General features: G+C 45.3%; 1 protein-coding gene across 1 annotated transcript in view; it reads left to right on the top strand.

The window, feature by feature from the left end:
• The window catches only part of DDR2 (discoidin domain receptor tyrosine kinase 2), a 59,858-nt gene extending 51,198 nt beyond the window's left edge, over positions 1–8,660 (top strand). Inside the window, exons 17-18 of the mRNA XM_077332573.1 lie at positions 225–1,088; positions 1,217–8,660. Coding sequence (XP_077188688.1) covers positions 225–359 — 135 coding nt within the window. The 3' untranslated portion in view covers positions 360–1,088; positions 1,217–8,660. The remainder of the gene's footprint in view (positions 1–224; positions 1,089–1,216) is intronic.
• Positions 8,661–23,650: the final 14,990 nt, after the last annotated feature.

The following is a 23,650-nucleotide window of genomic DNA, read 5'->3' as shown; positions in this document are numbered from 1 at the left end:
TCCTCCAGATGTTCATGGACTACAATTCCCATGAGCCCCTGCCAGCAAATGCACATCCATGGACATCTGGAGGACCACAGGTTGACTACCCCTGGACTAAAAGACTACAGGAGCACTCTGTGCCAGAAAAAGTAGTTGTATTAATATCATGGTTGCCTTCTGATGCCCTTGGGAAAGGAATAGCTCTTCTTTCTTTCACTGTTTATCTTTCCCATCTATTCCAGACCTACCTCCCACAGCCTGCGCTTTGCCCTGATCCCGTGTATAAGTTAATGCTCAGCTGCTGGAAGAGAGATACCAAAGCCCGGCCTTCTTTCCAGGAAATCCATCGGCTCCTTGAAGAAACGGCCACTTCGTAGTCAATGCCTCTCGTTCCTACCCCAGATACTCTGGATCGCCTCTCAAAGAAACCCCACACTTCACGCTGGAGCAGCTCCACCTGGACTTTCCATTGCTTTGAGTAGCAGAGTTGGGACTTTAATCAGCCACCGAAGGCAAGAAGGTGGGATCTGACCAGGTCTGCCGCATGCCCTTATTCAAGGTGCCGTGCTTTGGACTGGCAAAGGTTGAAACAAATGTTTATTTATCTTGTACATGTTAAAGCTTCTGATTCACGAATGCATTTTTTTTTCTGCAAAAGGAGGAAGAACTAATGAGGTATACTAAACATTTTGAGTGTTGTCCTGAAGATGGAATCGGGAAGAGGCAGACAGAATAGGAAAGTGCTTAGCTGATAGTTTATGTTTGGGGCTATATGTATGCAATGGACCCCTATCTTTTGTTTCTCTGTATTATCCCAATTTTAGAGTATGTCTGGCCAATGAGAGCACAACCCCTTTTTTTGCTGTCAAATCACAGCTGGCTTATGACAACCCAATGGGGTTATCAAGGCAAGAGTCATTAAGAGGTAGTTTGCCATTACCTGCCTCTGTGTCATGACCCAGGACTACTTGGTGGTCTCCCATCCAAATACTAAGCAGGGCCTACCCTGCTTAGCTTCCGAGATATGACGAGAAAAACTTGAACCCATAGGAACACAAAAAGCATGGGATGAGTTGTCCAATGCATGATGTGCTGGCTTAGCTTCTGTGGACCAGGGGTAGTCAACCTGTGGTCCTCCAGATGTCCATGGACTACAATTCCCATGAGCCTCTGCCAGCATTTGCTGGCAGGGGCTCATGGGAATTGTAGTCCATGGACATCTGGAGGACCACAGGTTGACTACCCCTGTTGTAGACTATCAACTTAAAAACAAAACAGGATTCTAGTTCTTAGGACCGCAAAGATACATCAGAAAGTGAGTTCACAATGTATCTTAAACGCCAGATGAGCAGCTAAGATTTCTGGGTGTTGAAGGCAGAGCTTCAGTCTTCCCCCGTAACCAGCAAACCAAAATAAGGAGTAGTGTGCAAAGGTACTTAATTGGCACACTTTATACAGGTTACAGAATTCAGCCTTCCCTGTTGTAAGATTTGTGCAGAAGATGTTTTTTTTTAAGCTTGGAGTTTACACAACCATGTTTATGCCTTGTGCTACCTGATCCCCAGATCTGGAGCTCCTGAACTAGGTGCTCTCCCTACCCAATCTCTTGGGTCCCCTCCCAAGGCATGGAAGGGAAGGCTCATGCGCCTTCTCCCAGTATGTTGTGGTCCCAACTGGAATTGGGCCCCCAGGAGAGTTGCCAACCTCTAGGTGGGACCTGGATATCTGCCAGATTTTCAAGGGAGCTCCAAAGTACAAAGATTAATGGCCAGTGAGAAAACCACTCCTTGGAAGGGTGGAGTCCGGGGCATTATGCCCTGCTGAGGTCCCTCCCATCTCCAAATTCTGCCTTCCCCAGGCTTCACCCCCAAATCTCCAGGAGCTTCCCGACCCGGAGTTGGCAACCCAAGCACCCACACACCTGAGAGACATCTGTTTGACAGACCACATGGCTGCCACAGGATCTTTGTGAAGTGTGAATGGACAAGAAAATAGAGAGCCGCGCCAGTCACTAGGTATGAAAACAGCAAGGCCAAAGCCAATGGTGCAAAACAAGTACAAATATTTTATTACTCCGTTTTTTAAAAAAAAAATCCCCTATGTGTTCCGTCAAGAAAAGGCTTTTTCAGGGGAACCTGTTCCAGTATACTTGCCAACCATTTACTCTTTTTTGACGAATCGCCGAAAGACGAACAGGTACCCCTGAAGAAGCCTTTTCGACGAAACACGCAGGGAATCTGTTAAAGAAAAACGGAGTCATAAAATATTCGTACCTATTTTGCACCATCGACCTTGGCCTTGCTTTATTCATACAAAGGATGAACTCACCTGCGAGTAAACAGAGAGAATGAATGTTCAGTTGATTGACAGCTGTGGCAGTCCCACTTCAGAAGTCAATTTCAAGATATTGCTGTAGGACAGTGGTCCTCAACCTACCTAATGCCGCTACCCTTTCACAGAAATTAAATCAAAACTGACCAATGGCGTGAAGATCCATTGTTCATGATTGAATATAAATTGTTTTTTTTCCGGGGCAGTTCAGTTCTGCCTCTTGTCCCACCATGCCGATCTTGCTCTTTTCTGCTGCTCCAGACAGACGAATGCTCGATCTACCCTCCAAGGTTGTTGTGTGGATGGTGCCCCCCCCCCGGCCAAGCTGCTTGCTCTGCCGCCGCCCCTGTGAAAGGGTCATTCAACCCCCAAAGGGGTCCTGACCCCTAGGTGGAGATCCACTGCTGTAGGATATTGGCCCATGAATGTTGTTGGAAGTGCCAGTTGGGGTTGTAGGGGGTTTCAGACCCCTGTTTTGCTTGCCCCCAGGACCTTGGCTAATGAGGCATCAAGCTATGGCAGGAGAGTGGTTGGTTTTGCAAAGCAGAGGTGGTAAGGAAGACCTGAGGATGCCTGAAGTAACCCTGCTGTGAGAGAGGGTGAGACGTGCCACTTGAGGAAGTCAGCTTGGGGTATCTTTAAAGGGGGACAGAACATTGTACATGGATTTTGACGGGTTACGTAGATCCTGTTTGTTTCCTGGAGACTTACGGAGAACTTGTCAGGATTGTGGAAGAAATTACATACTGACAGGCAGGCTGTCACTTGGAATCCCAAAGGTGGGCTGGGAGGACTCCAGGACCAAACTCGATGTGGTGGGTTAGCCATGGTGGTCTCCGTTCACAATTTCCAGATGCAAATAGAGCAGACCCCCACAGCAGCAAGCCTTTGCCCCTCTCCCATTTTATTAGTCCTTGAGTCTGTAGTGCCCGAGACTGGGGAGCCAGGCCACAAGATTTATAGGACCAGATAGAACCTTATTGGGTCCTTGGGTCATGTGACCACCACTGACTTGATGGCTGCAGTTCTCCCCTCTGAGCAGATAGCTGCAGGTCTCCTTCTGGCCAACTGCTGTGGTGGTGCTGAAGCACAAGAGAGAGCAGCTCTTCCTTGGGAGGATTCAATGAAAAGGAACTACACCGCTGATTTCCGAATGTTACAGATAAGAGAAAAACTAAATCAGCAGGCCAAAAATTTTCAAATATTTCTTCAATTATTGCCACTGCAGAGTCTGTAATCCATTTAACAGTAAATTAAGACGTATCTCTTGGCTTTAAGCTCTCTATTTTGAGGCAATTTTACTCCTACGTGGCCTGAAATTAATTTACAGTTAAATGGATTACAGACTCTGCAGTGGCAATCATTGAAGAAATATTTGAAAATGGGGAAAAATATACCTAAGAGCCCTTTCTGATTGCCCAGAAATTATATGGTTTATACACTAAACAAGAGTGGCTGTGAGACTTATCATTTTGGCCTGCTGATTTCGTCTTCCTTGGGAGGAGCCAGTGTCAAGAGTGGCAGATTCCAATCTGGAGAACTGAGTATGACTTCTCACTCCTCCATATGCAGCCATCTGGGGGACCTTGGGCTAGTTACAGTCCTCTTATAGCCGTTCTTGCAGAGCAGTTTTCTTAGAGCTTTCTCAGCTCTACCTACCTCATAGGGTGTCTGTTGTGGCGAGAGGAGGGAAAAGGAGTTTGGAAGCTGTTTGGGGCTCCTTTGGGCAGGGAAAAGCAGGGTATAAAAAAACAGCTCTTCCTCTTCTTCTTTTGGTAATCTACCATTGAGCAGGGGGTTGGACTAGGTGGCCTGTATGGCCCCTTCCAACTCTATGATTCTATAACGGCATGAAGAGAATGAGACATCTGGTTCCTCCTGCCTTTGTTCAGGACCAGGGCCTTAAAAGCTTTCCTGGTGGATGGGACTATACAATACCCCAGCAGGAGGGGACTTGTCAGCTGGAATTTCTGCTTTGGGCACTAACACAACATGGGTGGCAGGTCCTGTTTGAGAGGTTTTGAAGAAGCTCAGTGAAGCAAATCTCTAGGCCTCTGTAGTTTTTATATTTGAGTCATTGGCTAAGGAGAGGAATGGGGAGTTGCAAATACAGTCCTGTTGCCTCATGTGTGATTGGTGTGTGTGTGTGGGAGGGGGGTGTTTGGCATCATCAGTTGGTTGCCAAAAGTGTATGTGTGTGCGGGGGGGGGGATGGCAGCACTAATAAGTGAAGGTTACAGAAGAGTTTGGGACCAGATTCTCTTGGTAGATGTTCAGACCACCTGGGAACATCTGCTTTCAAAGTATCATTCTCAGACTGTAAGGGAGGCCTGGAAAGTGCAGGTCGTTGATAAGGGGAAAGAACGGATTGTTCTGTGGATCTCCAAGGCTACTCTAGGGAATGTTTTGTCTGGGCTGAGAGATGGAATGCTTCCCCTCCCTTCCCCGCTCAGCCGTGGAGGCTTCGTGCCCACTTCCAATATGCACCGTGCGAATGGACTTTGGGACAAGTGGATAGAACCCATGCTCTTCACTTCGGCCACACCAAGCTATAAATTATGCTCTGTGGCACGTCTCCTTTTCCTACAGGGTGTCTGTTATGGAGAGAGGAATGGGAAGGCGACTGTAAGCCGCTTTTTGCCTCCTTCGGGTAGGGAAAAGCAGCATATAAGAACCTAGTCTTCTCTTCTTCTTCTTCTTCTTCTTCTTCTTCTTCTTCTTCTTCTTCTTCTTCTTCTTCTTCTTCTTCTTCTTCTTCTATCCCTTGGAATTACTAGCCAAGGACAACCAAAGGAAGCACTATCAGCCTGGCTGTTTTGTCTTAGTCTCTTGAGAAGCTCAAGCATCACACCCTTTCTCTTGTTTTCCCACCAAAACTTTGTACGTCTGCAGGGCTGGTTTACAGGTGGTTCGAGGCATTTGCTTCAGTGGCATTCCTCTGCATTTTGTCATCTTTTCCTTTAAGTAAGGTGACCAGATTTTAACATTGGTAAAGCGGGACACCATTGACCAGAGGGGTGGTTCTTGATTAAAAATTCGGTCTATATGGAGCAACAAAAATTTTCATAGAACGCCTAGAAAGCAAAAATAGTATTGTTATATATATATTTTTTAATTTCAACATAAGTACAGTTTGCCAGGTACCCCCAGATGTCCCCCCAAAAGTGGGATAACCTGGTCACCTTACCTTTAAGCCACCTCAGTTCTGTTTTTCTCTTCCCAAGAGTCCGATGTGGTTGCTCAGTGCCTTCAGACCATACGCTTTCTGCACTGATTTCACGTTGCACAGCAGTCAGGCGCAAGATCAGGGCCTGCTTGGTGCACGGTTCAACCTGTGAGTGGATTTTCTCATTCTGCAGAATGCATATATTGTTAGGAAGCTTCCATTGAGTCCCTGTTCCAAAAGCAGATGTTTTGCCATGCAAGCATACGGAAGATTGCCACCTTGTTGGCATCTTGAAGGACTGCTAATGTTTTAGGGCAAGGGGAATAATCGAGAAAAGAACTTACAAATGTCAATTGGATAAATACCACCTGAAGGTGTGTCTACAGATGCATAGTGTCTAGGGTACGAGGTGTGATGGGACCACTGTATACTGTTCAAACTCCACTTGCAGTATTGGGTCCAGTTCTGGGGGCCTTTTTATAGAAAGGGCATAGAAACTTTCTATAAGAGTTTCCACTCTCTAGGGTGGAGAGTGACAAAAATGACCAGGGGTCTGGAGATTAACCCTTTCAAAGAAATGCTGAGGGAAACGGGGATGTTCAAAAGGGAGAAGAGGAGGTTCAGGGTGATGGATATTGAAAAGTGGGATGGGGATGGGCCTGCTATATCCAGAGAATTTAGCAGAGGGTTTAAGTAAGCTAGTGTGCAGAGGGTTTAAGTAAGCTAGTGTGCAATGTGGCACTGCTGGCCACTGTGTGCATATAGGTCAAAAGCAACAAAGAAAGCGCAGACTTTGATTGTACAAAGAAACGAATAACTTTTAATTGGAGAACTCCATTCTATGCAGGAAAGGTAAAACGGTAATCCGTAATCTAATCTAGGCAGAAATGAGAGAGAATCAGCAGGAAACAGGAAGTTGTCCCTAAGAGACTTGGTCTGATCTTAGAGGGACAGCATCAGAGATATAAGAAAGGTGAGGGGACAGTGTTCCTATCCATCTCACTGACTCTGTGGTAAGGAATCTTCTCCTCTTGCAGGCTGCGACACATGGATTGCTAAGAGCACCGGGGGTGAGACGATGACTCTTATAAAGTCATTGATCGAAGGGGGTAGGGCTCTGTTTCAATTGGTAGTATAGAACTCCTAATAATGGTTTAAATTAAGGGTGGGGAGATATCCGTGAGATATTAAGAACACTTTTTTAATAAGAGCACTTCAGTGATGAAATAGGTTGCCCACGAATACTTTTGGAAGTATTAGAACAGGCATTTGGGTCTTTGGTTGACAGAGATACTTGAGGTCATCCTGCATGCTGCAGAGGTTTGGACAGAGTGCTCTTTAGGCCCCTTCTAGCTTTTTAATTCTGTGATTCTACAACCAATAGCACCAAGGGTTGATTTCTCTTGGGAACAGGTGTGAGGAAAAACCAACCTCACAGCTGGTTTTGGACATTAAACCTATTTCAAGGCTCTCTTATGTGAAATTAAGTTCAGGGTTCAGTCTAAATTACATTTTAGGGGTAGGATAAGTGCACCTACTTGCCATGGTGCATCACAAGATCTAATATATTACCCACATGGGGTGGGGATACAGCCTCATTAGAAGAAGTTGTCCGTACTCTGGCTTGGTATAATCCAAATGCTTATGTGTATATAGAATTCTGTAAAAACAAAAGTTTAAAAAATGTTATGTAGATTTACAATATATTTGCAGGAAATAGGAACCGTTCGAGCTTTCCAACATATTCGGAAGCATAAAATCTTCTTCTCTCTCGCTGCATGAAATATTCAGCTTGTGCCAGCCATAATCTGACCTGGGTTTACATCAGCATAAAATGTATGATGTGTTCTTCAGCTGCCTCGGATAGATTGCCGAAAGCAAAGTTCCAAGAGATGACAAGGGCTCTTTTCATAGTGCTGTGGCCCCTTCAGGAAGAATGAACCCTGGATGACAGTTTTAGGGTTGCCACCTTTGCGGTGGGAAACACCAGGGCCCATTATGCACATGATGAATGATGCACTTCCAATGCACTTTCAAAGTGAATTTTCCAGCTGCCAAGGCACATTGAAAGTGCATTTTCTGACATGTGCATTTTGGGTCCAGGAGATTTGGGGGTGGAGATCTGGTGCGGGGAGGGTTTGGTGTGGTGTGGGGAAGGGGAGGACCACAGCAGTCCACAATCCAGGGGAGCTGATCACTGTTGCCTGGAGATCAGTTACAAAACCAAAACTCTAGGCTCCACCTGGAGGTTGGCACCCCATACAAACTATAATTCTGGAACCTTCTGAGGACATGTGAGGCTTTGAGTTGTGGCCTAGCTGAAGTTCTGTAGTCCCTTGGAAACAAACTTGGGGAGACATTTTAACCCTCTGTTTTCAAGATATTGTTTTAATTTAATTTGGAAAGTTATTCCACAAACTAAGGATGAATATCAACCTTTAAAAAATGAAAAACATTCAATTTCTTGATCTTTTTTTAAAAGTGAAAACATGTCCCTCTGAGCCATGAATTAAGGAGTCAGATTTCAAGTTCTCTACAAGCTTATTCTCTACAGCAGGCAAAGGTGATGACAAAATGTCAGGAGTTGAAGTATGCCTTTGTTACAAATAGTAAAAATCTGTGCCAGGACCTTAAATGCTAACAGAAATTCTTCAGGGACTTTCCCCCTGCATATTTCCTTTGCATCAACAATGCTTATATCACAAATGACTGTGGAAAGATTGCCTTCGTTTCCGAAGAGGTTCACATGCTGTGCGGCTGCCGCTGTTCAAAACACGTACGCTGGAAGGCCCTTGTGGGTGCAGTTTATATTATACATTAGTCTTGCTATTTGTAGTGGTAGAATCTCTTGTTTTGTACACTGCTCTCCGAATACAGAACACATCCTTCTAAGATGTTCTATGTTACCATTACGGCTAATAGGCTCCTCTGCTGTACCAAGACCCTGAGGGGCCATGTTGTTTCCAGCCTGAGAAAATATATATTTCAGACTGCTTGGTTTATAACTGTAGATCATAGTTCTAAAAGTAGTCCTGTACATGGAGATGGAGGCTTAGATTGCCAGTGTATAGTTTCTTTATTTATTCTCTGTAAGGTCAAAATTGAACTGTATTCCTGTAAAATGATCCATTTGTAAATAAGAAGGCTTTTTTTGGAGGGGGAAACATGTTTGCTGCCTGTGTATCCAGAGTGATGAGTGGTCATTTCTGTTACTATGCATGTTGGAGGGTCAATGTGGTGGCATCAGGGACCTCACTTGGGCTTTGCACCCAACACATTGGGGGGGGGGGGAAGAGATGCTGCTCAAGTTGTGGTAAGTAGAATCCTGCAGGAGGGGCCGGGGCAGCCTTTCTCAACATTTTCCCCTTGAGAAACATTCTTCAGGCTTTGAGAAACCCCAGAAGAGGTATGACGTTGCAAAAATGATTGGGAAGCAGAGCTGTGTACACGTCCACCCAGGACCCCTCCACTTCCCACCCTCTCCAGGCCTATCGTCCATTTTGGGATGGGGGGAGCAGGTCAACGTGATCCTATATGGTCAACTCCAAATAAATGTTTAAAAATTCAAAAATATATACAAAAAATTAACTCCCACCCATCCGGGAAACCCTTCCAGGGCCATCAATAAATCCCAGGGTTTCACAAAAGACTAGTTGAGAAAGCCTGGTCAAGGCATGTAGGGGGTGATGTGGGGGGAGCTGCCGTAAGCAAGCCACTGTCTTCCGCCTTATTTCTAATCTGAAATGGTCCACAGGGTCAACTACTGCTAATGGCAAAAGAGGCCAAACACACGGCAGACTGGGAAATTCTGAGGCTAAGCCAAGAGGCTCAGTACACACACTGCTTTATGAAGACCAATGTATGAGTCAAAGAATTATAGAATCACTAGCAAGAAAGCCCATTGCAACCAGGACCCAGGGGACACCATCAGGCACAGATCTCTCTCTCTGGCAGCAGGAGCCATAGGAGGTAATGAGGGCTCATTCAAGGCTGGTTTTCAGTTTGGGGCTCTTTTGCAGTTTGGGGCTCATTTGTAGTTTGTCTCTGTCTCTGTCTCTCCCTGCAGCAGGAGCCATAGCAGGTAATTAGGGGTTTGGCAGGGCTCTCTGTGTGTCTCTCTCAGGCATCTGAGAGCAAAGTGGCTAGCATCCAGGGAAGGAGGGCAGGAGCTGTAGGGGCAGGGCCAATCAGGATGCAGCCCGCTTTGCTATTCCAACTCAGACACCCCAGACTATTTCACCCCCCAGGCTGTTTCACAAATATAAGAGGAACAACAATGGAGGATAAGGATAGAGTTGAAAGGGACCTTCTGGGCCATCTAGTCCAACTCCCTGCACTATGCAGGATACTCACCCCCCTATTGCTCATCCACTGTAACATGCCACTCCCTTGAACCTTCACAAAATCAGCCTCTCTGTCAGATGGCTATCCAGCCTCTGTTTAAAAACTGCCAAAGATTGAGAACCCACCACCACCTGAGGAAGCCTGTTCCACTGAGAAACCACTCTAACTGTCAGGAACTTCTTCCGGATGTTTAGACTGAATTTCTTTTGAAATAATTTCATTCCATTCGTTCTGGTTTGTCCTTCCGGGGCAAGAGAGAACAACTCTGCTCCATCCTCTATATGGAAGCCTTTTAAATATTTGAAGATGGTTATAAAATCCCCTCTCAGTCGTCTCCTTTCCAGGCTGAGTGTCCTGCATAGTGCAGAGGGTTGGCCTAGATGACCCATGAGGTCCCTTCCAACTCTATTCTATGATTCTATCATCATCATCACCAGCAGCAGCAGCATCGTCATTATTGATTTCTTACTTGCCACTCCTGAATGGCATGGTCTTGAAGATGCGGACAACATTCACCTGCCTCCAATCGTCTGGCACCTCACCGGTTCTCCAAGAAGTGTCAAAAATAATGGACAGAAGTTCAGAGATGACATCTGCAAGTTCTTTTAGTACCCTTGGATGCAATTCATCTGGCCCAGAAGACTTTGTTTCATTTAAAGAAACTAGGTGTTTATGGACTGTCCCCACATTGATTCTAGGCCACCTTTCCCATTCCCCCTGTTGTGATACATTTTTGCCACATTGATCACAATTTCCCTCACAAGAGAAGACTGAGGAGAAATAGGAGTTAAGCAGTTCAGCCCTCTATTCATCATTTGTTATCATTTCACTTTCTTGTCCTCGCAGTGGTCCTCTGGTGTCTCTATTATTTTTCTTGCTTGAAATATAACTAAAGAACCTTTTTTTTTGCTATGTTTAGCACTTCTTGCTAGCCTAAGCTCATATTGAGTTTTAGCTTTTCTAACAGTCTCCCTATAATCATTGGTTATTTGTTTATACTCATCCTTGGTAATAAGGCCATCCTTCCATTTCCTAAATGACTCTTTTTTTATTCCTAAATTTGACAGCTGCTTATGGAGCCACCTTGGCTTCCTTAGGCTCCTTCCATCTTTTCTTCTCAAGGGAATTGTTTGTGATTGAACCTTCAGTTTTCACTTATAAGAAACTCCCAGCACTCTTGGACTCCCATCTCTTTCTGACCACGGGACTCTACCCAACATACTTTTAAGTCTGTTAAAATCTGCTTTCATGAGGTCCAGCCCACTACTTCCACCTCATCTACCAATTCTTCTCTATTGATGAGAATCAGTTCTAAAAGAGCAGACCCCCTGGTTCCCCTCTCTAATTTCTGCGAACTGAAGCTGTCAGCAAGACAAGTTAAGAAATTAATGAAGTTTGTATTTTTGGCAGAGTTGGTCTTCCAACAGATATCCAGGTAATTGAAGTCACCCATGACCACTGTTTCCCCCCTCTTTGATAATTGCGTAATTTGGTCTAGGAGTATCTTATCCAAGCCCTCTGACTGGTTTGGTCGTCTATAGCAGACCCCCACAACAATACCATTTTCATTTCCTACTCCTTTTATATTTAGCCAAATACACTTAACTGAACTTTCATGTTCAGGTACCAGTATTTCTTCACAAGTATAAAGATTCTTAACATATATTGCTACACCTCCCCCTTCTTTACTTGTCTGTCTCTTTTGAATAGATTGTACCCCTCGATACTAGTATTCCAATTGTGAGTATTATCCCACCAAGTTTCTGTGATTCCTGTTAGGTCATAGTCCCCTTCCTCTATCAGGACTACTAGTTCCTCCTGCTAGTTTCCTATACTCTGTGGATTAGTGTAGTGACATCATAATCCATCCTTTGTGTGACTCATGATTTTGTTTTTTGAACTTCCTTGTTAGTAGTTCCCTACTTATGTGCCATTCCCTGTAGATTTCCAATCTTCTCATCTTCAGTTCTTGTCATCACACTGCTGAATTTATGTTTCGCTTCCCCTTTGGATTTAATTTAAAGCATCTTCACCAGGTATGCAAGGGTTCTCCCTTTTTCCATCCCTTGTGAGGTGCTAAACCATCTCCTGATAATAGCCCCTCATATTAACACTGTAGACCAGGGGTAGTCAACCTGTGGTCCTCCAGATGTTCATGGACTACAATTCCCATGAGCCCCCTACCAGCAAACGCTGGCAGGGGGCTCATGGGAATTGTAGTCCATGAACATCTGGAGGACCACAGGTTGACTACCCCTGCTGTAGACCATGATCCAGAAATCCAAACCTTTCCCAACAACATCAGTGATGTAGCCAGTCCTTTACTTGCATGATTTTTCTCTCTCTTCCTAACCATGGCTACTTATAGGAAGAACTGATGAAAATAAAACCTGCACTCCCAGGTCCTTTACCTTTCCCCCCAGATCCAAAATACGTTCCATGCTGTGCTGGGCAGTATCGTTTGTTCCTACATGGATGAGTCACACAGGAAGTTGTTACTGAATCAAATGTGCTTCACAAAGTTGATACTGAATCACAGTCCCTTCACCTATCATAGTTAGGGATGAGCATGAACCTGCTCATGGAATAAATTTCATATTGAATTATGGCTGGCTTCTTCTTGGCAAAGTCAAGTTAATGGCATGTCACCCCATATGAACGTTCAAACTGTGAATGGGTTGATATTTTTAATTGTCCAGAACATTTTTACACTGCTTTTCTATTAAAGTCCTCAAAGTGGTGCACAACCCACCTATGCAAGAAGTGAGGAGAACCTCTTCTGCTGATGCTGGTGCTCAGGAAATGTCTAAGAGGTAGGATGAAGGCCTTTAGCATATATATTACCCACTTCTTGTTTTAGGCCAGATCTAGGAATAAAGGTGTTTCAGAAGTATTATTGTAGCTTTTATAACCATGTATGTGTTTTTCGATCCCAGGTCCAGGGTTAATTTATTGAAATTGGCAACTGTCCTGAAAAACCAGCAGTGATCTTTCAAAACTGCATGCCTCAGAGTCAAACGAGATGGTACCCTTTTTGGAGAGTTGGGTTCCTTGCGAGCCCACAGCAGTTGCTGGGAATGGCTATTGAAAAATAAAGCAAAATTTATTTGAGCTTGAAATGCCATTGTGGGGAAGGTGTTTGTTTTTAGGGGGGGGGGGCATTTTAGTTGTGTTATGTTGCCATATATGTCTTAGATGCTGGTTTCTGTAGGATATTGTTGTATTTTTAGGGGTATTTTATTGGGATTGTTATTGAATGTAACCTGCCATGAGCCTTCTGGGAGTGGCGGGCTGAAAGTCTAATAATAATAATAATAATAATAATAATAATAATAATAATAATAATAATAATAATAATAATAATAATAATAATACCTGTTTTTGCTGCTCTGTGGGATGACTAAGAAGAGGGAGTAGTCATGTACTTTCTGAATGCAGCATAAGGATGAGTGCATGGGAAGCTGTTGAGTAAAATGAATCCAGCGTGGTAGCACAAGAAGTCCATCCCAAAATGATAGTGTAATACAGGGGTTTTCAAGATCATGCCCAGCAGAAGAAGATGCCGAGTTGTTCTGGTATTCAATCGTTCTTTGAATGTCCCAAATTCTACTTTGTTTAACTGATCCTGTGAGTTATTGCACTGGATCCTGGCTGCTCTCAATTTAAGGCTCTTGTGGATGTTAGCCATTCAATTGAGTCTGACTCTTTGCGATCTTATGTCACAACTGCTCCCACGATTCTGGGTCTTACACCACTCCCTGTAGTTGTATATTGTTCTGGCCAGTGTCCATTTTGATCGTATCTAACCACCATGTTCTTTGTCGGCCTGGTTTCCTTTTTCCACTGACCAATCTTGGCATAATTGCTATCTCCATTGAGTTGGAACTGTTCATACGGCCAATGTAAATGAGCTGGAGTTTCATGATTCTGCCTACCAGTGACAGATCAGACTTCATGCTCTGTAACATTTCCTTGTGACTTTTACCATCCATGGAACCCACAGAAGCTCTCCCCAACACCAGAGTTCAAATAAATTGATTCTTCTCTTATCTCTTATACTACTGGATTGGCATCTGTCAAAATCTGCAGTCATTTCCCCAGAAAGCATTTGCCTGGTCGCACTTCCTTTCAAAGAGTTGTAACTCGGACACCATGAATCCAATCCTCACAAAGCTTGGAGGGCTGGTAGAGGAGAGACAACCAGACATCTCCTGGAAACGTAGTGCCTCTAGCACAGGGGTAGTCAAACTGCGGCCCTCCAGATGTCCATGGACTACAATTCCCAGAAGCCCCCTGACAGCGAATGCTGGCAGGGGGCTCCTGGGAATTGTAGTCCATGGACATCTGGAGGGCCGCAGTTTGACTACCCCTGCTCTAGCACATGGTGTGTCTGTGTGTGTGAACTACCACCTCATGAACTGAACTGTTTCAAGAGGCAGCTAAAGGTTTGTGACATTCCATGGTTTGAGAATGGGGCATGCCACAAACCAAACTTTTCTGTTTCGTGCCCATTCCTAATCATGGTCAGCATTAGGTCCTCTTACTGGTAGCAACTCTTCATCGTCTCAGGCCAAAGTCTTCCACATCACTTACTACGTGATCCTTTCAAAAGGGTTATTAGAGTCTTTAAAACAATGTATGGGTTTTTCGATCCCAGGTCCAGGGTTAATTTATTGAAATTGGCAACTGTCCTAAAAAAACAGCAGTACTCTTTCAAAACTGCATGCCTCAGAATCAAACAAGATGCTACCCTTTTTGGAGAGTTGGGTTCCTTGCAGGCCCACAATAGGTTCTGGGAATGGCTATTAAAAATATAAAGCAAAATTTATTTGAGCTTGAAATGCCATTGTGGTTAAGGTATTTGTCCTGGCCCTCCAAGCCATTTTCTATGCTGAGGCATTACGAGGTGTGGGGTTATTTACCTGTTATTTGCTGCTTTGTGGGATGGCTAAAAAAAGGGAGTAGTCATGAACCTTCTGAATGCAGCATAAGGATGAGTGCATGGGAAGCTTTTGAGCAAAATGAATCCAGTGTGGTGGCACAAGAAGTCCATCCCAAAGTGATAGTGTAAAACGGGGATTTCCAGGATCATGCACGACAGATGAAGATGCTAAGTCTGGCATTCTATAGTTCTTTGAATGTCCCAAATTCTACTTTGTTGACCTGATCCTGTGAGTTATTGCACTGGATCCTGGCTGCTCTCAATTTAAGGCTCTTGTGGATGTTAGCCATTCAATTAAGTCTGACTCTTGGTGATCTTATGTCACTACTGTTCCCACGATTCTGGGTCTTACACCACTCCCTGTAGTTGTATATTGTTCTGGGCAGTGTCCATTTTGATTGTATCTAACCATTTATTTGTTCTTTGTTGTCCTGGTTTCCTTTTTCTACTGACCAATCCTAGCATAATTGCTATCTCCATTGAATTGGAACTGTTCATACGGCCAATGTAAATGAGTTGGAGTTTCATGATTCTGCCTCCCAGTGACAGATCAGGCTTCATGCTCTGTAACATTTCCTTGTGACTTTTACCATCCATGGAACCCACAGAAGCTTTCCCCAACACCAGAGTTCAAACAAATGGATTCTTCTCTTATCTGATTTTTTGTTTCATTGTCCAGCTTTCACAACCCTATGTGGGTACTGGAAATGTGATGGATCTAACTAATCTATATTTGGTAGTCAGGCTTAGGTCCTTGCTTTTCCATGTTTGGTTCAAGCTCATCATTGTTGAGCTACCCAGAGCATTTTGACATTTCATTTCCATATTGCAATCGCCATTCTCGTGACTTTTTCAAAATCCAGCACAAATTTGCTATGTGGCTACGCCCCTGTCAAAAGCCACCTTGAACATCTGGTAATTCCCTTTCAGTGGTTGTTGCTATGTGTTGTTGTATGATTTTACTAGCATGAGAATTTTACTAGCAGGATTTTACTAGCATGAGAAGTGAGGGCTATCTTTAAACCGCTCCTGTGGAGCGGATTAAATAAAAGGGTACGGGCTGTCCGGGAGGAGTTAGGGCGGGCCCTGTCCAGGATAGACGCAGCAAGGCCACTCCAGCGACCGGGAGAAGGCCGCCTATGCTGCAGGGCTCTCCGGCTTCTCCCGACACCACTGCCATGCCTCGCTGCCGTCACCCTCGGCCCCTGCCCGCACGGATGGCTACAGGGCAGAGTGCCGCACAGCCGGCCCGCCACCACCGCTGCCGTCACTCCGCCGCACGGCCCGATCCTCCGCCCTGTGCCTGCCACTGCCCCACACTAACTCGCAGACAACAGCCCATCCTCTCCACCCCCTTCCTATGGCCCCCGCACCCCAGGCCTCCACATTCTAGCGCCCACTGTATTGTGAGAACTGCGGGCTTTATTTCTAGTTGTACAATAATCAGAACAGTTTTTTGAGTCACCCTTTTTTGGTAATGGGATGAACACAGATCATTTCCATTCTTCTGGCCCGTTATTAGTTTCCCAGATTTTCGGGCAGAAAGCTGTAATGATTTTGGTCGGTAGTATTCAGTATTCAGTTCATTGATCAGCCATAGGCCATTTCAATCAAATATAAAATGCACACAATCAAGATGTGAAGATAAAACACACGGGAACATTAACAGGAAAGAGATGTAAACATGATCACATATATTCCTACATGATAATATAAATCCAGTACAGCAAATCATGATAATTATATCTCCAACCCAACCATGCAGCTCAGATTTTATCTTCCTGGCAGCGAGGGCAAACAATGTAACTCTGTTGGTGACATAGGTATCGTTGTCTGTTAACAGAAAAATCTGTGGTAGTACGAAGTATTGATTTAATAAACGCCCCACGGTTCATTATAAAGTGGGCTGTCCATTACATAGTGTACAAGGTCCTCAAACACTCCCTTATCCCAGATACATAAACAATCAGATAAGGGGAGATGTTCTGTACACTCCTGAACCTCAGTCATTCTGACAGATTCATGACCAGGACTGGTTAGAATGGATCCCATGCAAGCTAAAAGCGCCAAACTCAAAATGGTCCTTTCTGGTATGCTTCTCTACCTGTCCTCCAAGCTTGGTGTCCTATCTTGCACAGGATCTGTTCTCCTTACTACTGGATTGGCATCTGTCAAAATGATGGCTGCAGTCATTTCCCCAGAAAGCATTTGCCTGGTCGCACTTCCTTTCAAAGAGTTGTAACTCGGACACCATGAATCCAATCCTCACAAAGCTTGGAGGGCTGGTAGAGGAGAGACAACCAGACATCTCCTGGAAACGTAGTGCCTCTAGCACAGGGGTAGTCAAACTGCGGCCCTCCAGATGTCCATGGACTACAATTCCCAGGAGCCCCCTGACAGCGAATGCTGGCAGGGGGCTCCTGGGAATTGTAGTCCATGGACATCTGGAGGGCCGCAGTTTGACTACCCCTGCTCTAGCACATGGTGTGTCTGTGTGTGTGAACTACCACCTCATGAACTGAACTGTTTCAAGAGGCAGCTAAAGGTTTGTGACATTCCATGGTTTGAGAATGGGGCATGCCACAAACCATACTTTTCTGTTTCGTGCCCATTCCTAATCATGGTCAGCATTATGTCCTCTTACTGGTAGCAACTCTTCATCGTCTCAGGCCAAAGTCTTCCACAACACTTACTACGTTATCCTTTCAAAAGTGTTATTAGAGTCTTTAAAACAATGTATGGGTTTTTCGATCCCAGGTCCAGGGTTAATTTATTGAAATTGGCAACTGTCCTGAAAAACCAGCAGTACTCTTTCAAAACTGCATGCCTCAGAGTCAAACAAGATGCTACCCTTTTTGCAGAGTTGGGTTCCATGCAGGCCCACAATAGTTGCTGGGAATGGCTATTAAAAAATAAAACACAATTTATTTGAGCTTGAAATGCCATTGTGGTTAAGGTATTTGTCCTGGCCCTCCAAGCCATTTTCTATGCTGAGGCATTACGAGGTGTGGGGTTATTTACCTGTTATTTGCTGCTTTGTGGGATGGCTAAAAAGAGGGAGTAGTCATGAACCTTCTGAATGCAGCATAAGGATGAGTGCATGGGAAGCTGTTGAGCAAAATGAATCCAGTGTGGTGGCACCAGAAGTCCATACCAAAGTGATAGTGTAAAACGGGGGTTTCCGAGATCGTGCAGTTATAGATCAGGCTTTATGCACTGTAGTATTTCCTTGTTTGTGACTTTTACTGTCCATGGATGTGGAGGCTATTTGCCTGATTCGGTCTGTGCTCTTCGCTGTTGGGCACAGCCAGGCGAGGAGCAGGCCGCAAGGTCAGTCTTTGGAAAATCACCAGAAAAACATGTTTTCCTGCAATGGGTTGATCAAAAGTTAATTCCACTCAAGGTCAATTCCACTCAAGAAACTACACAGCATCTTCCAATCTTCTGATAACAATTGAATGTGTACATAGTTATATGTTTTGGCAAACTTCTTTGTCCGTTGACATATGCAGCAAAGTTTCTATTGATATATAAAGTGAATAAAAGCTCGCCTCTCAAGAAGAGACCAAGCACTGAGAAGGAAGCCCTCGTGAATTTAAGGAAGGGAAAGTGAATTTAAACAAATTGCTCATGTCCAAACTCACGCTGGCATGACAGGAGATGAACTCTTTGGAGAAGGTGGCTACGCCAGTCTGCAACAACAGGCTCTTGTCCCAGAGGCAACTTTAACATTAGTTCACAATGTGCTTATAAGGCATTTCTCAAGGTTCCCATGATGGGAAAGCCCGCAAAGAACTTCGCCACTATCAGGTGAGGACCCACTGAGCCTTCTGCAGATTTTGTCAGTATACTCAAGGAGGCAATTCAGAGGCAAATTGATAGTCCTGAGGCTGCCGCATAAATGCTGCTCAAACTGGCTAAAGATAATGCAAACGCTGATTGTCAGCAGGCTCTCCAATCTCTTATGTCCACACTACTGGGTTTGGTCTCGCAGAAATGATAAAGGTTTGTCAAGACATTGGAACCCAATCCCATAAAATGAACTTAACTGGCTGCAGCTTTTAAAGCAGGCCAACAGTTGGGAGGGATGTTAAGCAACCCTCCAAAAAAATGCCCCAAATGTGGCAAAAGATTTCATTGGCCCAATCAGTGTAGAAGCCAGAATCTCTTGGGTCATGGAGATAGCCCATCAGGACCATCCTTAGCCTGGGACCAAATAAGGACATACCCAATGTATGCAGGGGATCGAGAACTCCTGGGTTAGAAAAGGGAGCTCTATGTATGGATTTGGCCTTGCAGACCTCAGTGGACTTCCAGCTTCCTGGAAAAGTTCACACAATTGACACTCAGGTTTGCGGGCCTCTCAACCCACAGCACGTTGGGATATTCTTTGTCATTGCGGGAGTGGTAACAGCAGATCTTCTTGGTCCCTTACATGTGCAGCTCTAGAGAAATTTGCCACAGAAACTCAAAAAAGGGGAATCTCCAGCCCAATTGGTTTTAATATCTGCAGTGCAGCTTAATTTTCCAGGAAATATTAATGAGACAAGTACTCTGGTAGCACGCACACAATTTATTGGTGCTAAGCGCCCAATGTTAACGTTAAGACTACAGTATTGTACCTTCACAGGCCTATTGGATACAAGTGCTGATGTTACAGTGGTCCGTGCAAGCAAGTGGCCATCAGATTGAGAAACTACACCAGTCAAGCAGCTCTAGGGAATTGGAGACAGTCGTACAGCACGACAAAGCACTTGTTGAATTCAGGTTATTACTCCTACTTTGTCTACATCACGTTCGTCATGTTCGTATACTTTGTCTACATCATGTTCGTATCCGTCCCTTTGTTCTCCCCCTTCCACTCAATATCTGGGACTGTGACCTATTAGCACAGCTAGACTTACAGATTCAGTTAAATGTCTAAGGCAGGGGTAGTCAAACTGCGGCCCTCCAGATGTCCATGGACTACAATTCCCAGGAGCCCCTGCCAGCGAATGCTGGCAGGGGCTCCTGGGAATTGTAGTCCATGGACATCTGGAGGGCCGCAGTTTGACTACCCCTGGTCTAAGGCTTCTGCTTTGCCCCTCACATGGCTCCTTCAGGAGTCTGTTTGGGTTAATCAATGGCCTCTACCACTTGAGGCATTGCAAGCATTAAAGCAATTGGTAGCAGAACAGTTAAGAGAGGGACATGTCAGCAGATCAAATAGTCCCTGGAATACCCCAGTTTTTGTGTTTAAAAAGAAATCAGGCAATTGGCGGCTGCTCATTGTCCAGCTCTCACAACCATAAGGGGCTATTGGAAATATGATAGACCTAATTAATCTACATTGGGTAGTCAGGATTATGTCCTTGCTTTTCCATGTTTGGTTCAAGCTCATCATTGCTGAGCAACCCAGAGCAATTTGATATTTCATTTCCATACTGCAATACTTCCAAATCTAATCAGGTCATCTGGAAATACGTATTGTAATGCAGCAATGCAGTTTAGGTGCGCTGAGTAAGTTTCATCACTATCAGAGATTAGCATTAGGCTCTGGCAGCAGAGAGAACGGGAGTTCTTCTTTGTACATTTTATTTATTTGTATTTATTTATTATTAGATTTTTATACTGCCCTCCCGTACAGCTCAGGGAGGTTCACATAAAACATTGCATGGGTAACACATAGAACAGTCTAACAAATAACACAGTCATAAATAACATATCAACAATCTAACAGTGGCTTCACATAAATGATAAATTAAGACAAGCCCCTAGAGAGTTCAAGCTGCTTCAGGTCATGGAGGGGGGACCAGCAGATGTTGTTGGGTCAGTCAGACTCTGGCAAATGCCTAGTGGAGGAGCTCCCTTTTGCAGGCCCTGTGGAATTGTGGGAGGCAGGGCCCTGATCTCTTCAGGGAGCTCATTCCACCAGGTGGGGGCCAGGGCAGAAAAAGCTCTGGTCCTTGGTGAGGACCAACGTGCTTCTTTGGGGCCAGGGATCACCAGCCGGTTGGTGGTGGCAGAGCGTGGTGCTTGTTGGGGGTGTAGGCAGAGAGACAGTCTCTCAGGTACACTGGGCCCAGACCGCATATGGCCTTTATTTATCTGTAAACCGCTCCGGGAGTGGTATAAATAAAGCAGTAAGGGGGGTTGGGGTGGGCCCAGTCCAGGTTGGGGAAGGGCAGCCATTGGCCCCAGGCCCTGGACTGACAAACGGAGGGGCCAAACGGGAGGCGCAAAGCGCCTCCTAATTGGTCCCTCTGCTTGTCAGTCTGGGGCCAAGGAGCCAATCAGGGGCCAAGGAGCCCGCCCCCCTTGGAACGTTAAAGGCCGACAGTCCTGGCCGCCGCCAGCAGGACCTCCACCGTACACCTCCCTCAATGCCGCAAGCACAAGCAAGCTCCTAGCCTCTCACTAATTTCCCCGGGGCCCGCAAATCGTCACTGTGCCCACCGTCCGCCCATGCCTCCAAGTCCCGTGTCCCACGTTTGACCCAGTCCGGCTGCCCAGATGCTTCCCCCCAACCCCTTGCCCAACAAAATCGGCTGCTATGGCAAAAAACACTTGCCCACGGGTGGACACCCCGTTCCCAAAGCCTCCTCTGCCCTGCAACACTGCCTCCCCACCAGGGCTCCCTGCACTCTCCTTAAGGGCGGCCCGAGTCGCCTCTCTCCTGTTGCGAGGAAGGCTGGAGCAATGCTGACATTCCTTACACGGAGAAGCCCCGCAGGTCCGAAGCCCAGCCACAAACCGTCCCCAAGGCCAGTGGGCCACAGATGCGTGCTCTGCTCAGGGGCTCCCTCCCTGCTGATAGGCGGGAGCGAAGAAAGAGACCGGGGTGGAGCGGCGTGGGGGGGGGGGGAAGGAAGCCAGAACAAAGAGCTAGAACAAAAGGGGCCGTGCAAAGCAAAATGCTGTTTTAATATTTTGAGGTTTCCTGCCTTGGGAGCTATATTTGCATGGGAACGTGGCATGGACACTTTTCTAACATCACACCAAGCATGTCTCTCCCCCCTATAACTACGTAGAAAGCCATAGTGTGAACTTCTAAACTGTTAGGCAAACCATACTTTAGAGCAGGGGTAGTCAACCTGTGGTCCTCCAGATGTTCGTGGACTACAATTCCCATGAGCCCCTGCCAGCGTCTGCTGGCAGGGGCTCATGGGAATTGTAGTCCATGAACACCTGGAGGACCACAGGTTGACTACCCCTGCTTTAGAGGGGTTTGTTAGATTTTGTTGCCCATCTGCTGTTTTGTTGCCCATCTTTGGAGGCAAGAAACCCACAGATCAGCCTGCATCTGCTTCACTGATCAACGAAAAACACTCCAAGCCATCATTACATTAATTAACCATAATTAGCTAGATAGGATGTTGAAACTGCAGTGGGTTTTTTTTCATTCATTTTATGGCACTGAAGAATACAGGCCGGTATAACGAATGATAGCGTGTGCACACATGCAAACGAGAGAGAAAGAGAGAGAGAAAACTCCATCTCTAAAGCAGAACTTCAGCCTTCTGGAATTGTGCTTCTTCATGGTGTTATTACAGGCCTCGAAAGCAAAAAAAACAAACAAAAAGAAAACACTACATGCAAAGCTACTGCACTGTGATGTGACACTGTTATTCTGTTCCTCTAACTCGGGAGTAGTCGACCTGTGGTACTCCAGATGTCTATGGACTACAATTCCCATGAGCCCCTGCCAGCAAACGCTGCTCTAACTGATCAGACAGAGGGCAAGTGACTTGCTCACATCTGCTACCATATCAGTACCAATAGCTCATAACCCATCCCTGCTCAGCTTCCTGCTGACACCCAGCATCTACTTTGTACACTTCATTTTGTGCCCTATCCTCGGAAAAGTCACCTGCTTTGGCAAATCCCTGTGGCATAAATGTTTCAGAAGAAAGACAAGGTGTACACCATCAGCTCATTTGTGCTAGAAGAATAACAAAAAGAGAAAAAATATTGCTCCCCCCACCCTCCAGCCTCCTTGATGCTTATCCAGCAGGTTAAAAAGATGTTTTTGTTCGCTGCAGGCTTTCAGTGCTGATCATGGAGTGGATACTGCTGTCACAACTCTGAAGTTCATGATACCCAAGGGATTCCTCAAGTAGTTGGCTGAGAAGATGTTGAGGATTATTACTTTAGGGCTAATTAACAGCTTATTTGCCTCCATTTCAAAGTTTGATCAGTTCAAATCTTGAAGTAAAACATAACACTGATTTCTGTGGTTTGTACTAACCATGCAGGAAGGACAGGAAGGCCACGATGGGTCGGACACGACTTCGCACATAACAACAACAACAACAACTAACCATGCAAAATATGCATTTATGTAGGCGATGGCAGGGGAATATTGAGAACACATTGTACTCATGATCAGAATTCCCATCACCTTCTGTGCTAATTTAATCAGGTGACTGAGGAGTTTATTCCACTGAGCTACTTATATACCACACCTCTCTGGGGAACATTGCCTTGATAACACCTCTGTTAAAGACCTGGTTGAAATCCCAAAGTCCAAATAATATGCAGGTTAATTCTGTCCACTGATATGAGAACCACTTCCCTATCTCGGAGACAAGTTTACCCCTGTTTTTATTTGCCTTTCCTGTCTGAGTTGCCTGTCTTCCTTCTGAAGAACTCTGGATGTCCCACCCTGGCCTATTCTGCACATAATAGATAATGCACTTTCAATGCACTTTAGAAGTAGATTTTCCTGTTCTGCACAGGAAAACCCATCTGCCAAAACACACTGAAAGTGCATTATCCTATGTGTGCGGAATGGGTCCCTGTCACAGTACAATATTCTGGCTGTTGCCTCAGCCCAGGAATTTGAGAGAAGGATTAGGAGACCGCTTTAACTTAACTGAAATGGCACTCAAGGCATTTTGAGATTC

The sequence above is a fragment of the Paroedura picta genome, chromosome 4 (genome assembly GCF_049243985.1).
Source record: "Paroedura picta isolate Pp20150507F chromosome 4, Ppicta_v3.0, whole genome shotgun sequence".
In the NCBI taxonomy this organism is placed as follows: domain Eukaryota; kingdom Metazoa; phylum Chordata; class Lepidosauria; order Squamata; family Gekkonidae; genus Paroedura; species Paroedura picta.
Note: the sequence above shows the minus strand (reverse complement) of the source record. Positions and strands in the feature narration are given on the sequence as shown.